This window comes from Mastigoproctus giganteus, chromosome 10 (assembly GCF_048544385.1).
Source record: "Mastigoproctus giganteus isolate SK-2022 chromosome 10, ASM4854438v1, whole genome shotgun sequence".
Lineage (NCBI taxonomy): Eukaryota > Metazoa > Arthropoda > Arachnida > Uropygi > Thelyphonidae > Mastigoproctus > Mastigoproctus giganteus.
Window position 1 is genome coordinate 230,606,240 of NC_143584.1, and position 14,492 is coordinate 230,620,731.

Sequence of the window (14,492 nt, forward strand, 5' to 3'; positions counted from 1 at the left end):
ACGGAAGTTATATAAAGGGAACTCGTAGATAACACTCGATACTGAAAAATAAATATAGCGTTATAACTGTGTTAGGATACAAGTTTAAGGTTTTAATTTTGTTCTGAAATTGTAATTTTATTGACATTAAATCGAAATCATGACTCAAACCAGAGCAGCAAAGCAAAAGGCTCAAGCTAATGGGAGTGCTGTAGCTCAGGGGAGAACTGAGGGGGCCAGTTGCCCTCTGAATCACAGCCTTTTAAGATGCACTGTTTGCTTGATGTTTGCGGAGCATACTGCCATGGGGGATGCCTTTGTGTGTGCATGATGCAAGGAGTGCAAGGAAATTAGACGACAACTCAGCGTTGTTATAGGCCTATATGAGACCTTGAAGGACAGGGTGGATGCCCTTGAAGGAAATAAATTGAGGGGCCCATCAAGCTCTCAGCTGCCCACATCAACGCCAGAGATTGCACTTGGTCATCATGCACCACAGAGGCAGCCCCCAAGGCAGAATGCGCTGGTCCCACAGGAACTAGTAGTTGTTGGTGACTCTATTGTCAGGGAAACGGGAAACATGCTTTGTAAAAAGGATAGGTGGAACAGGACCAGGGTATGTCTGCCAGGGGCAAAGGTTGATGATGTTGTAGAGCGGATATCATCTTTTAAGGGCACAAAAGGTGATATAGTTGTACACGTTGGCACTAATGATATTAAGAGTAGGAGACCAGCAGAATTACTTAACAAGTACAGGTCACTGTTGAAAAAAAGCCGTGAAGTAGGGTTGAATTTGAAAGTGTCTGCAATTCTGCCCAGAAACGATAGGAGGGAGTATATGATGAGAGCCTTGTCGATCAATTCGGCCCTGGAAAGATTGTGCAAGGCTCAAGGGGCAGAATTTTTTTTCATCCAGGACTGTACTTGTTAACAGGAGAGATTGCTTCTACAGGGATGGGATACACTTAAATAGAAAGGGTGCAAGAATATTTGCTGATGCTATCGAGGCAGTGTTAGGTGGGTCGGAAAACTGCTAGCTTGGGGGGAGACAAAGACAAATAGACTAACAGTAGCCACTGGCAGAGGTGAAAGAGATTGTTGCACTGCTTCTATTGGAATGAGCAGAAGCCTGAAAAACAATATGCAGGATATTTCAGAGACTGCTGGAAGTCATTGCGGTACAAGTAAACACATGGGTTGTGTTAGGGTAGCTAAGAATAGAAACAGGTGCATGTATACTTGTGTGTACACCAATGCTAGGAGTTCAGTAAATAAATTTGATGAATTTTAGGTTTTGCTCAAAACATCAAAGGCAGATATTGTTGGAATATCAGAGACATGGTGTCACACAGATATAAGGAATGCAGAACTGGAATTTGGGGAGTACAACGTCTACAGAAAGGATAGACAGGATAGGAAGGGAGGAGGGGTTATGCTATTAGTTAAAAAACACAAAATCGAAGGAAGTAAAGCCAGTCGACATCGATGGACAGGGCAGTGTCGAGTCAGTTTGGTGTGACATAACCATGGGTAAATCAAAATTGAGAGTAGGAGTGTGCTTTAGGCCTAACGACTCTGATGAGTATAATAAGATACTGTACAGGGAAATAGAATGGGCCAGTAAATCAGAGAGTCTTATATTGGGGGATTTTAATTTCCCAGATATTGACTGGAATTTGTGGGTTGGTCACTCACACACTAGCAAGGCTTTTGTGGATTTATTGGATGATTGTTTTCTTCACCAGCATGTTCGGGAGGCAACTAGAGGGAGTAATATTCTTGATCTGATTATCAGTAGTGGTTCTTCATGCATTAAGAATCTGCAGATAAAGGAACCACTAGGTGGCAGTGATCACAGTGTGCTGAAGTGGGATTTACTCAAGGAGGTAACTACCATCAGAGGTAAAGGGAAGGGTTTTTGCTTTCGTAAAGGTGACTATGATGGGCTGAGACAGTATTTAAATTCTATACAGTGGGACCAACTGATGATGTTACCAACAAGAAATTCAAAATGGGAAGCATTCAAGGAACTAATCTTGGAAGCTACCAGGCTTTACATACCAACTAAGAAATATTGTTCAAGGTTCAGGCCTATTTGGTTGTCAGATGAACTAATGAGACATATGGCAGAGAAGAAAAATGCAGGGGATACATACAAATTAATGGGTGACATGGAAGCCTATGACAGATATAAGTTGGTCTGTAACTAAGTCACAAAGGAGATTAGGCAGGCAAAGGCAGATTATGAGAAATCCTTGGCAAAGGATGCAAAGAAAAACAGGAAAGAGTTCTTTACCTATTTAAACTCAAGAAGGAAAGGGATGAATCAGATTGGTCCACTGGATGTTGATGGTTCAACAGTTGAGGATCCTGCTCAGGTGGCTAACAATCTAAACGAGTATTTTGCATCAACATTCACACATGAGGAGTTATTCAGGAAGGGGAATGTCGTAGGTGAAGTAAACATTGGCAGTGAGCTAGATGATTTTCTAATAACTGAGAGGAAAGTGGAGGAGAAATTGTTGAGGATAAACATGAAAAAGGCATCCGGAGTGGATGGGATCTCTCCAGTTATATTAAAGGAGGCAGCAAAGGAAGTAAGCAAACCCCTAGCCATAATTATGAGAGCTTCTTTGGACTCAGGGGAGGTACCCATTGACTGGAGATGTGCAAATGTAATCCCAATTCACAAAGGAGGATCAAAGGCTGACACAAGTAATTATAGACCTGTTAGTTTAACTTTGGTTCCAGGAAAATTAATGGAGGCACTGGTTAAAGAAGCACTGCAGGATCATCTAGACAAGAATTCAGTTATAGCTCAGACACAGCATGGTTTTGTTAAGGGCAGGTCTTGTCTGACCAATTTGATTGGATACTATGATGTAGTCACAAAAGAACTGGATGCAGGTTATAACTTTGATATTATATATTTGGATCTTAGAAAGGCTTTTGATACTGTTGCGCATGGAAGACTGCTGCACAAATTGGAGCAGTGTGGCATTGGAGGCAAATTGCTGCTATGGATAAAGGGATGGTTGAGTGGCAGAAGACAGAGAGTGGTAATCAATGGACACTGCTCAACGTGGACTAATGTTATTAGTGGAGTTCCTCAGGGTTAAGTGTTGGGTCCATTGTTGTTTTCTGTATTTATTAATGATATAGATGATGGTATGTCAAGCTTAACGTCCAAGTTTGCAGACGATACAAAGGTTGGCAGGGTTGTTAAGGACACTACTGATGCTATGCTGCTGCAACAGGATCTGGAAAGGTTGAGCAGATGGGCTGAGAGGTGGCAAATGAAGTTTAACATTGACAAATGTAAAGTACTATATATGGGAAACAGTAACCCCAAATCAACGTATCAACTCTGTGGTACTACGCTGACAGTGGTAGAGAATGAAAAGGACATGGGGGTAATTGAGCAGGCAGATATGAAGTTCTCTGAGCAGTGCAGACGAGCTGCAAGAGTAGCTCATGGTGTCTTGTCAATGATATACAGGAATTTTTCTAGCAGGGATAGGGATGTGATTATTCCCTTGTATAAGGCATTGGTCAGGCCACACCTTGAGTACTGTATACAGGTCTGGAGACCTCATTTCAAGAAGGATGTAGAGCTGCTGGAACGAGTACAGAGGAGGGCAACAAGATTAGTGAATGGAACAAAGGGTTGCTCTTACGAAGAAAAGCTTAAGTTTTGCAAATTATAGTCTGGAGACTAGGCATCGGTGAGGTGATCTGATAGAGGTGTATAAGGCTTTGAATGGCTTGAGCATGCTCAATGCCGATGGGATTCTTCCTCTTGCTCAGAATAATCACCTGAGAGGGCATAAATTTAAATTGAGGAAGGACGGATGTTGGATAGATGTGCGGAAATTTGCCTTTAGCCAGCGGGCAGTTGGCTTGTGGAATAGACTTCCATCACTTGTTGTTGAAGTTGATAGCCTAAACAAATTTAAGGCTCAGCTGGACAGGTATTTTGAATGAACGGAGGGGTGAAATGGGAGTAGTGGTTGTGCTTTTTTCTTTTTTTTTTTTTTGGCTGATGCTGAATAAGCTTGCTTTCTTGCATCATATGCCTATGCTAATCTTGTTGCAGCAGTGTACTGTCATTAGTGTCCTTAACAACCCTGCCAACCTTCGTGTATCGTCTGCATACTTGGACATTAAGCTTGATATACCATTATCATTTATAAATACAGAAAACAACAGTGGACCCAACACTGAATCCTGAGGGACTCCACTAATAACATTAGTCCATGAAGAGGAGTCCATTGATTACCCTCTGTCTTCTCCCACTCAACCATCCCTTTATCCGTAGCAGCAATTTGCCTCCAATGTCACACTGCTCCAAATTGTGCAGCAGTCTTCCATGTGCAACAGTATCAAAGGCTTTTCTAAGATTGAAATATATGATATCAAAGTTATTCTTTGCATCCAGTTCCTTTGTGACTACATCATAGTATCCAATCAAATTAGTCAGACAAGACTTCCCCTTAACAAACTCATGTTGTGTCCGAGCTATAACTGAAGTCTTGTCTAGATGATCCTGCAATGCTTCTTTAACCAGTGCCCCCATTAATTTCCCTGGAACAGAAGTTAAACTACTGTTACATATTCTTTTTTTTTTGGCTTCATAATTGGTGGGTGGGCAAATACCCTGTTGCAATAGTGTAAACAGATACATTTAAATTAAACCATGCACACCATCAAACATCTCTCATATTGTGGAGTTATACTTCATAACTGGTTGTCACTATTGCAACAGGGTACCTGCCCGCCCACTGGTGAAGCCAACCAGCTTCGAAACGGTGCCTATCTGATAATAAGTAATGGTAGCCTTCTCTACTAGAGAAGAGTTACTTATTCGAAGTAGTGTAATTATTCAGAATGAGATATAATAAAAGAATGCATGCATGCATACTACCTGGGTAGTAGAAATGATGGAGATGCATTACCCATGCTTAAACAGTCTTTTCTCATTCTAGAATTAATGGGAAAAAACAAAATAGTAACTGATCCAGTGTTACTTTTCTCCATGTACCGAAGTTCATTTCCAGATTTCTTCAGTGAAGTGGTGGTTGCAATTATGCAATAATTTAAGATGTATTAAACTGAAAAATATGCACTGTTAGCAAGGGCACGAGAAAGCAAGCTTATATAGCATCAACTAAAAAAAAAAAAAAAAAAAAAAACCACACACACCCCGTTCTCATTTCACTCATCCACCTGCTCCAAATGTTTGTCTAGTTCTGCCTTGAATCTGTTTTAAGCTATCAACTTCTACAACAACAGATAGAAGTTTGTTCCAGCGATCAACCAACCGCTGGCCAAAGGCAAACTTCCACACATCTGTCTTTTTGAATTTATGCCCTCTCAGGCGATTATTCTGAGCAAGAGGAAGAATCCCATCAGCATTGAGCATGCTCGAACCATTCAAGGCTTTATAAGCTTTGAAGACTTTATTCAAAGCTTAAATAAAACCGGCACTCACCTCATGATGTGTTTAGTTGCATGAATTATATAAAAAAAGGGGGTATGAAATTAAAATTAAGATTTCAGATTAAAATTTAAAAACATAAGTTAAAAATTAAGCTCAGAGGAGGAAGAGGTGCACCACATAATCCTTTAGTTGTCAATTTTAAAACATAAAACTGTAAAGTTGTTTTTAAATCAGAATAAGGCCAATAGTCGTGAATGATGGACTTTTGTTTTGTTGATTTTTTTTTTTTTTTTTTCTTAGTGCCAACTGAAGGTGTTTTGAACGAAAGTTCATCGTTCATGACTATTGGCCTTATTCTGATTTAAACATAACTTTACAGTTTTGTATTTTAAAACTGACAACTAGAGGATGATTTAGTGCATATCTTCCTCTGAGCTTAATTTTATTTTTTAACTCAAGATTTGTAACTTATGATTTTAGGTCTCTTATTTTTAATGAGACCTTCTCATACCCCTTTTTTATATAATTCATGCAACTAAACGGATCATGAGGTGAGTGCCAGTTTTATTTAAGCTTTGACTAAAGTGCATGTTTTCCGTCTTAACTTTGGGCATTTTAAACTCTTGCTATTTTTAATTATAGACATAATTATATAACCAAAACAGTGCCAATTTAATTAATTAATTAATTTAACTACTTTGGTAGATAGCTATGTTAAAATGATGCATTTGCACTAACCTACATGTTGGTCATTCTGCCTCGTAGTATGAGGCCTTTGCCCTTAAATATTTTATAGCTGTATTAAACCATAACTGCAACAGTCACACAGCGAGGCATTGAGTCCACTAGTTCACAAAAGCGTTCCTCGGGTATTTCCATCCATGCTTGCTGCACCGTTGTCCATAATTCCGTTGAATCCCTGGGTGGAGGATCCAAAGCTTGAACGGACCTTTCCACAGCATCCACAAGATGCTGTGGAAAGGATTCATGTCCAGTGAACAGGGAGGCCATTCCATGGTGGTAAAATCTGTGGAATGCTCTTTGAACCACGTTCTAGTTGCCACGGCTCTGTGGAGAGGCGCATTGGCTTGCTGGAAGAATCCATTGCCCTGTGGGTGCATGATGACCATGAAGGGATGCAGATAGTCTGCAAGGTTGGAAACAACCTGGCCCATTCAGAGGTGCGTCTAGATGTAACAGGTTCCAACGTGTGCCAGTTGAGCATGCCCCCAGACCATTACCAACTATCCACCTGCCCTGAACAGTTCGTTGTTGACATGACAGGTGGATAGCTTCGTGAGGTTTCCACCAGATGCACACCCTTCCGTCCGCTCGAAATAACTGGAAATGGGAGTCATCGGACCCATCTCCAATCATCCAAGGTCCAGTGCCAATGTTCTTTTGCCCAGTTGAGGCGTAGACTCCTGTGTCATGGTGTTAGCAATGGGACTCTGGTGGGTCAGCGGCTCCTATAACCTATTGCAGCTAATGATCGCCTGATGGTCTTGGTGGAGCCTTTTTTTTCTGGCACCTCTTATTGAAGTCAGTGGCGATTTGGCGCCTCCGTAGCCAGGTGGGAAGGAGCAGCATAGCACACGCTTCTTGATTAGACCGGGGTTCGAGCCCGTCACCACCAAATACGGAGGATGCGGAAAGGTCAAGGGAATGACTACCGCGTATTCCCGGAGCAATATGGCCTTAGTTCCTAATGCTCCTAAAAACCAAAACAACAACAACAGTGGTGATTTGTGCCACTGTTGCTCTCCGGGTGGCTGAAACAATGCGAGACAGAAGTCGATGGCCACGTTCATTCACCACCTTTCTCTGCCCACAGCGCTGTCCATGATGAGATATTATTCTGGAAAATTGCATATTCCCAATACACTCTTGATACTGTCGAATGGAGATAGTCCAATTTCTGTACCACCTCCGCGATAGTGACCCATACTGACATTGTATTACCATCTGCGCGAATGCAGTGATGCAGTGTACCTACATACCTGCCAAGCAGTGGGTTTGTCCACTAGTGAGAGGGGTGATAGCATTGCGTTGCCCAGCAACTAGGTATCCCATGAATTCTGTTCTTTCAATGTATATTGTGCTTTTTTGTTTTTGTTGGTTCATCTAATAGTTTCTTATCTCTAAAGTTACCGAATAAGAGACAAAAGTAAGTATTGTAACATATAGAATAGTGTGGTATACATTTTACTGATTAAAAAAAAAAAAAAAAAAATTTTTTTTTTAAATTAATTCTGATAACACCAGAATGCAATGTTATTTCCCCATACCTTGTACATAATTTTATTTGATTTTAGTCAAATGTTTACTGGCCTGTTTTTTTTTTTTTTGGATATTTTGTTCAGCTGACATATCCCTTGATATATTTTAATTAGGAGAAGAGTATGAGGAAGAAACTTTCTGAATTTATCCCAAGAAGGGCTTCAGCTAGAATAGAAAGAAAGAAACTTCTCAAAGAAGAGGAGGTAAATTTTGGGATTTTTCACAAGCTCAAGTTTTCAGATATTAAATTTAAACCTAGGAGTCCCTTCCCTCTTTATTGTATATTCATTTTACTTGTTTACATCTGGTGAATGCATTAATCTTATTGCATTATAAAGCAGTACATAGGTTAACAGGGTTGTGTGGATTTCTTAGTTGTACGGTGTGTGGTAATATACATTTTTTAACTCTTATCAAAACTATCTTAGTTGCATATTTCTCTAATCCCTGCAATTTCAAAACTTAAAATTTTAAAGGATGTTAGGTATATACAGTAAACCCCCTCTATTCGTGGTATCTGTATTCGCGGTCACTGATTTAATATAAAATGAAACCTAAAAAAATGTGAATTTTAAAGCACCGTGAACATTTCCGTCATAAAAATAACATGGGCGTGGCTAAAATTATCTTTCCCAGTCAAAACGGCGCTCAGTGGGTGGGGGGAGAGGGGCGACAAAATCCCGGCGTGGATGTTTCTCACTAATCCTTGTTCAGTATGTGTTATGCGCTTGTCATGGGAGGTTTCATCGTTTGCTTTTAATTTATATGCTTATAAATTGAATAAATTTATCAATTTATAAATTGATATGCTTACAAAAGTGATAAATCTACCGTTTTGCAGTGTAAAACAGACTTTTTCCAAGTGTGTTAACGGAAGAAAGTGACTTTATTTGGACAAGTTCTTTCTAACCCGTACAAAAATATGGCTACGAATAACAAGGGAAATGTGAAAAGATCAAAGGTGATGACATTAGTGAATAAAATTGAGTTATTAGACAAAATTTCTAATGGTGAAAGTGTCTCTTCAGTGGCAAAACATTATAAAATTAATGAGGCAACGGTACGATCAATCGAAAAATCGGAAACAAAAATTCGCCATAGTGTCCATGAAAACGCGCTAATTGCTTAAAAAATTTGCTCTGTAACTCGTGATGTTAAATTAGAAAAATGGAAAAGGCTTTAAATCTGTGGATAGAAGACCAAACTCAAAATAAAATTCCCTCATCATTCGTGAAAAGGCAAAACTCCTTTATCAACACTTTAGCGAAACTGTTGATAGCACTGGCGGGATAAGTTTTTTAGCTAGCAAAGGCACTGGTTTGAAAGATTTGTTTGAAATTTCTAATAAATATTACATTTAATATTAAATTGTTTCTTGCCATTTCGATGCCATTTGCTTGCATTTCACTATATACTGTCTATGTACATAGTCATGTTATGAAGGTACATATAATACATACATAGACACAATTTTAGACTAGTTTTTCTTATATGGATTAAATTGGATGGATTAAATTTGGATTGAATGGATTAAATTTGAAATGATATCATGCCATTTTCTGAAATGGTTAGGACATTATTATGAATATTTTCTTTTTGATATGTAGCTTGCTTTTCTTTCAAAAGGTAGAAATAGAAAAATTATGGTTTAATTGTTTATTAATTTTTAAATTTGGTGGGTGAAATTAAACTACAGTGGATTCTGGTTATTTGGGCCACCGATTAATTGGGCCAGGCGTTTATCGAGAAAATAGCCAGAGTTTACTTCGCTTAATTGGGACAACATGCAATTTAATCGGGGCAGGAGACCGCAGCACTGGAGATTACCCCACGATTGTCTCTGACCGAACCACGTGGTACGGTCGGATTTCTGGAGGTCACAACCATAAACAATAAAAACAATTAGCAGTCACCTGTTTATTGGGCTTTTCTATTAATGCAATCTATCATAAATGGATAGTAAACTTGATCTTATTGAATTTTGGATAATACCTACAGCTGGAATTCTGGGTTATTATGGTGAAATGTGTTTACACTTCCATGAAATCTTCAATCATATAAAAAAATTAATTTTCAGAATCTTCTCTTCATTCCTATTTTTAGGACTTTGTAACTTGTTACTCCGTTCTCATGTGCGTATCGTGTTACTTGCAATTTGTGTGTGCCGTGTTCTTTGTTATTGATTGCTTATCGTTTTATTGTTTTAAATTTTAACCCCCACCCACAAATGTCAGTGAACAGAAATGTCAACTAGTTAGTACGTACATATTACAGTACATATTAATTATTCCGATTATCACATATATTCTTCTGATTTTATGTATCATTTAATTTTTTAATTGGTAAGGTAATAAAGGGTAAATTTGTGCTTAATATATCTTTACTTTTATAGCCTGTGGATAATATTCCTGTTATTTTCGCTAATTAAAATTCAATTCACAAATCGGATCACAATGACCGGCACTTACTACACGTTGTATAGTGAACGGTACTTTACTATGGTGAGTCCATCATAACGTGATTTGATTGTATGGTGAACCAATTTTAAAGCGGGTGTCTATTGTATTTTTAACTATTTACATTTGTTTGTTTGTTATTTGGTTTTTAGGAGCATTAGCAACTAAGGCCATATTGCTCCTGGGATATGTGGTGGTCATTCCCTGACCTTTCCGCATCCTCTGTATTTGGTGGTCATGGGCTCGAATCCCGGTCTAATCAAGAAGCGTGTGCTACGCACTGCTGCTTCTGCCCACCCGGCTACGGAGGCGCCACTATTTACGTGAAACTTTGGATAATTGGGGCAGTCGCTTAATCAGGCCAAAATTCACTAGTCCTGATGTGTCCCAAATAACTGGAATAATCTGTAAGATTACCAGAAGGATCAGTGGTGTATTCGGGTTGGAATGCACCGGAACAATGTTCCAGTACTTTTTTCTAAATGTCATAATAGAAAATCATTAAATTTTTACCCCTAATATTATGAAACAATGGGTAAAATAGATATTATGAAAATAATATCTATTTTACCCATTATATTATTTTGGATATTATGAAAATAATATCTATTTTACCCGTTGCTATTAAAAATATATATATTAATAGTAATTCAAATTTGTCAGTTGATAAAGGGACACGAGTTCCGAAAGCTACTGAACTGAAATTGTACTTATATTTCATTTTATACTGGGTATACAATAAATATCTATTTGTTAAACTATGGACCCCAGTACTCCAGGCCCATTTGTCACTATTCGATCACTTTATGGCCATAATACCTACAACGATTGTGCACAGTTGCAAAAGTGCTTCCTCTCAATAGCTCGCTACAGGCAACATTTACGCTTCGCCCACAGATGCAAAAGCAATCGAATTATACCTAAAGGGTTCCGATACAAAGCCCCGTTCCACAACTCTCATATGGATCGTGCCTGCTTTAACTTCAGCCTACGCACATTAAATTTATGGATATCCCATCTCCACCGTGAAATCAGGAACGCTGACTACAACAAGTCCAGACTGTTACAACATCTACAAGGTAAGGTCTCGCCTATTGTATTTACAAACCTTATACATACCATCTGCCATCGGGCTAGTCAGACCTCGGATACCTACCGTTTACGCCAACAGCGCAAGTTCATAAACTTGAGCATAGAAACTAACTCCTTAAAGACAAACACTCGTTCAGACGACACGACTTCTTTCGTCTTGAATCTAAGTAACAAACAACTGTCCAACGAGCAGCTGAGTGTTTTATCAAACGGTATGAAATTCGCCGTTATACCATCGAAACCTCCCATCACACAGCTCGCTATGGGTATAGAAGCCAGTATTACCAACCTTCCCGAAGAAACTGCCAACGAGATCTGATTCAAGACTGCCGCAGTCCTCCGCAACACTCGAAAAACGTGCTCAAACCTCAACCACCGCCAACGTGCCGCCCTGTCATCTATAAGAAAAGACAACTCCATCGTTGTACTTCCTGCGGATAAAGGGCGCCGGACTGTTGTGCTGGACCGATCAGCCTACCGAGAGAAAGCCTTGGCCCTATTACTCAATCCTAACGTATATGAACCTCTACCTGATCCTCCCGTTAAAGTCTTGAAACGTCTGGAAGCAAATGTTAATAAACTTGTCCACGCATGGCTTAAAGATAAGAAGATCCCGACCGCGACTCACCATCTTCTGCGTGCTACTGGCTGCCAACTACCGCAATTCTACGGATTACCAAAGATCCATAAACCGGGTATTCCTCTCAGACCTATAGTGTCTTGCTGCAGTGCCCCAACGTATGAACTGTCCAAACACATCGCGAGCCTCCTCTCGCCTCTTATAGGTAATACATCTCACACCGTTAAAAACAGCAGTGAATTCATTAACACCATTAAGGACATTTCAATCCCTGATAACTCTATCATGGCATCATTTGACGTGGTTTCTTTATTCACCTCGATTCCCGTCCAACAGGCCGTGCACTGCGCCAGAAGGCTCCTTGAGAGCGACTTAAGCCTCCAATCCAGGACGTCACTATCCACTGATGACATCTGTACCGCCCTCAACCTATGCCTCTCTAGCAGCATCTTCACCTTTGAAGACTCACTCTACAAACAAGTACATGGCACTGCTATGGGTGCCCCTGTCAGTTCCGTAGTAGCTAACATCGCCATGGAAGATCTGGAGAAGCAGATACACCAGAACCCACCTACACCTATTACAACGTGGTGTAGATACGTCGACGATACTTTTTACCATAATACCACGTGGTTCTGAAACGGTACTACTAGAATACCTCAACTCTCTATCTAATTTCATCAAGTTTACCGTAGAATCAGAGGTGGACGGTTCGCTCCCGTTTCTGGACGTGCTAGTGCATCGCGTAGGCCCACATCTAGAGACCTCAGTATACCGCAAACCCATGTGGTGCGGTCAATTCACCAACTACGGGTCCGGCCACGCTCCAAGCCATCTCAATAGCACTGCCCGCACCCTGTTCTCCAGGGCCTGGAGCCATTCCAGCACCGACACAATTAGACGTAACGAGATCTCCCGTGTGAAGGCGGACCTAACCAGATGCGGTTATCCATCCCATGTACTAAACAGATGCTTGTTACAGGCACAAGAACTTACCTCCAACCCAAGACCTCCGAAGCAAGTCGGCATATCATCCGCCTACATTCCGTACTATCCAGGAGTGTCAGGACGTATCTCGAAGATCCTGAAAAGTTACAACATCAAATGTGTGCAATTACCAGGTAGGAACCTACGTTCATTTGTCTCCAGTGTGAAGACCCCTGTCACACCTGTCTTACGCAGCAATGTAGTGTACCGTATCACCTGTAGGGCCTGTAACAGTTGCTACGTAGGTGAGACGTCTCCAGGATCGCCTCACGGAACACGACAGAGCAATCCGGCTTGCCGAAACTGACCAGTCCGCGCTTGCAGAACATTTTTGGGCTACCAACCACGATCTTGACCCCAAGCGCGACTTTGAGATAGTGGACCACGCGCGACACTTTCGCCACCGCTTATGGCTAGAGTCACTAAACATAATAAACAACCCTAAGGCATTAAATCGCCAGAAAGGCATGCGTATACATCCAATCCTGGAGACAACCGTTTTATTGATGGATGATCACTGGTGCAAGGCAGCACACGTCCGTGCTACAACAATGACGAATGAGTAACGTGCCACACTTTGCTTGTAATGTATTCAAATTTGTCAGTTGATAAAGGGACACGAGTTCCGAAAGCTACTGAACTGAAATTGTACTTATATTTCATTTTATACTGGGTATACAATAAATATCTATTTGTTAAACTATGGACCCCAGTACTCCAGGCCCATTTGTCACTAAAAAAAATGCTGTTTGGTATTTAGTTAAGAAATGGATTGCCATCTTAAGCAGTGGAAAGAATGATTTCGATACTCATCTGTATGCATGATGTTAGTCAGACAAGTTTGAGGAGCCCTAAGCATGCAGTCTTTCACAGAATGTTTTACAAGCATATAGTGTGCACACAAACGAGGGGGAGGGTGCTTTTACTACACCAACAAAAAACTAAAAATAAAAAAAATACCTTTTATATATTTTCCATTTCCCCATAGGTCAGATTTATCAGGTTCAGCTATTCATGGAAGAAACTTGTTGCATTCATTAACAATTTGACTCCAGCAATCCATTCTATAATTCTATCCCACTTAGCTTGATCATGAATTTGAAGTGTGATAGACCCTCCACTCTTCAGCAACTAGACTTCAACAACAATACTAGAAAGTATTGGCATCTGTGTTCATTGAAGTGTAATTTAAGAAGTTTTCCTGGATATCTTGCTGAGCAGCTTTATTCTTTTTTTTTTTTTTTTCACCCTTGTAGTTACTAAGTTGAAACATTAGCATTAGGAGGCATATGATGCAAGCTTATGTAGCATCAGCCAAAAAAAACAAATAAAAAACCTCCCATAGCCTTGATTCCAGCAATGTGGCAAAAAGTGAAAAATTGTATTGTATGGATTATTTTGAAGGAAACGTTTGGAAATGTATCCTTTTGCAAGAATTTCTTGGTGTTCATTGAGGTTTTTCCTGCAATGGACATCAGTATGGCTGAAGTTGCTGTTGTGCTGAAAAAAGTCTAAGAAGAGAAATCACCTCCACCCACCATGACCATTTTATAATGGAATATTTCACTGTTCAAAACTAATGCTTGTCTAGATTGGAAAGAGATAACAAGCAACAGTTTCATTCTCACAAAATCTTGTAAGCTGTATTGTGTTATTTGATTTTTCCATATTTCATAGA

The 14,492-nt window shown here is 40.0% G+C and overlaps 1 protein-coding gene across 1 annotated transcript in view; it reads left to right on the top strand.

The window, feature by feature from the left end:
- LOC150080022 (uncharacterized) overlaps window positions 1–14,492 on the top strand; it is a 219,187-nt gene that overhangs the window by 116,856 nt on the left and 87,839 nt on the right. The window contains exon 8 of the mRNA XM_090383335.1: window positions 7,813–7,902. Coding sequence (XP_090239461.1) covers window positions 7,813–7,902 — 90 coding nt within the window. The remainder of the gene's footprint in view (window positions 1–7,812; window positions 7,903–14,492) is intronic.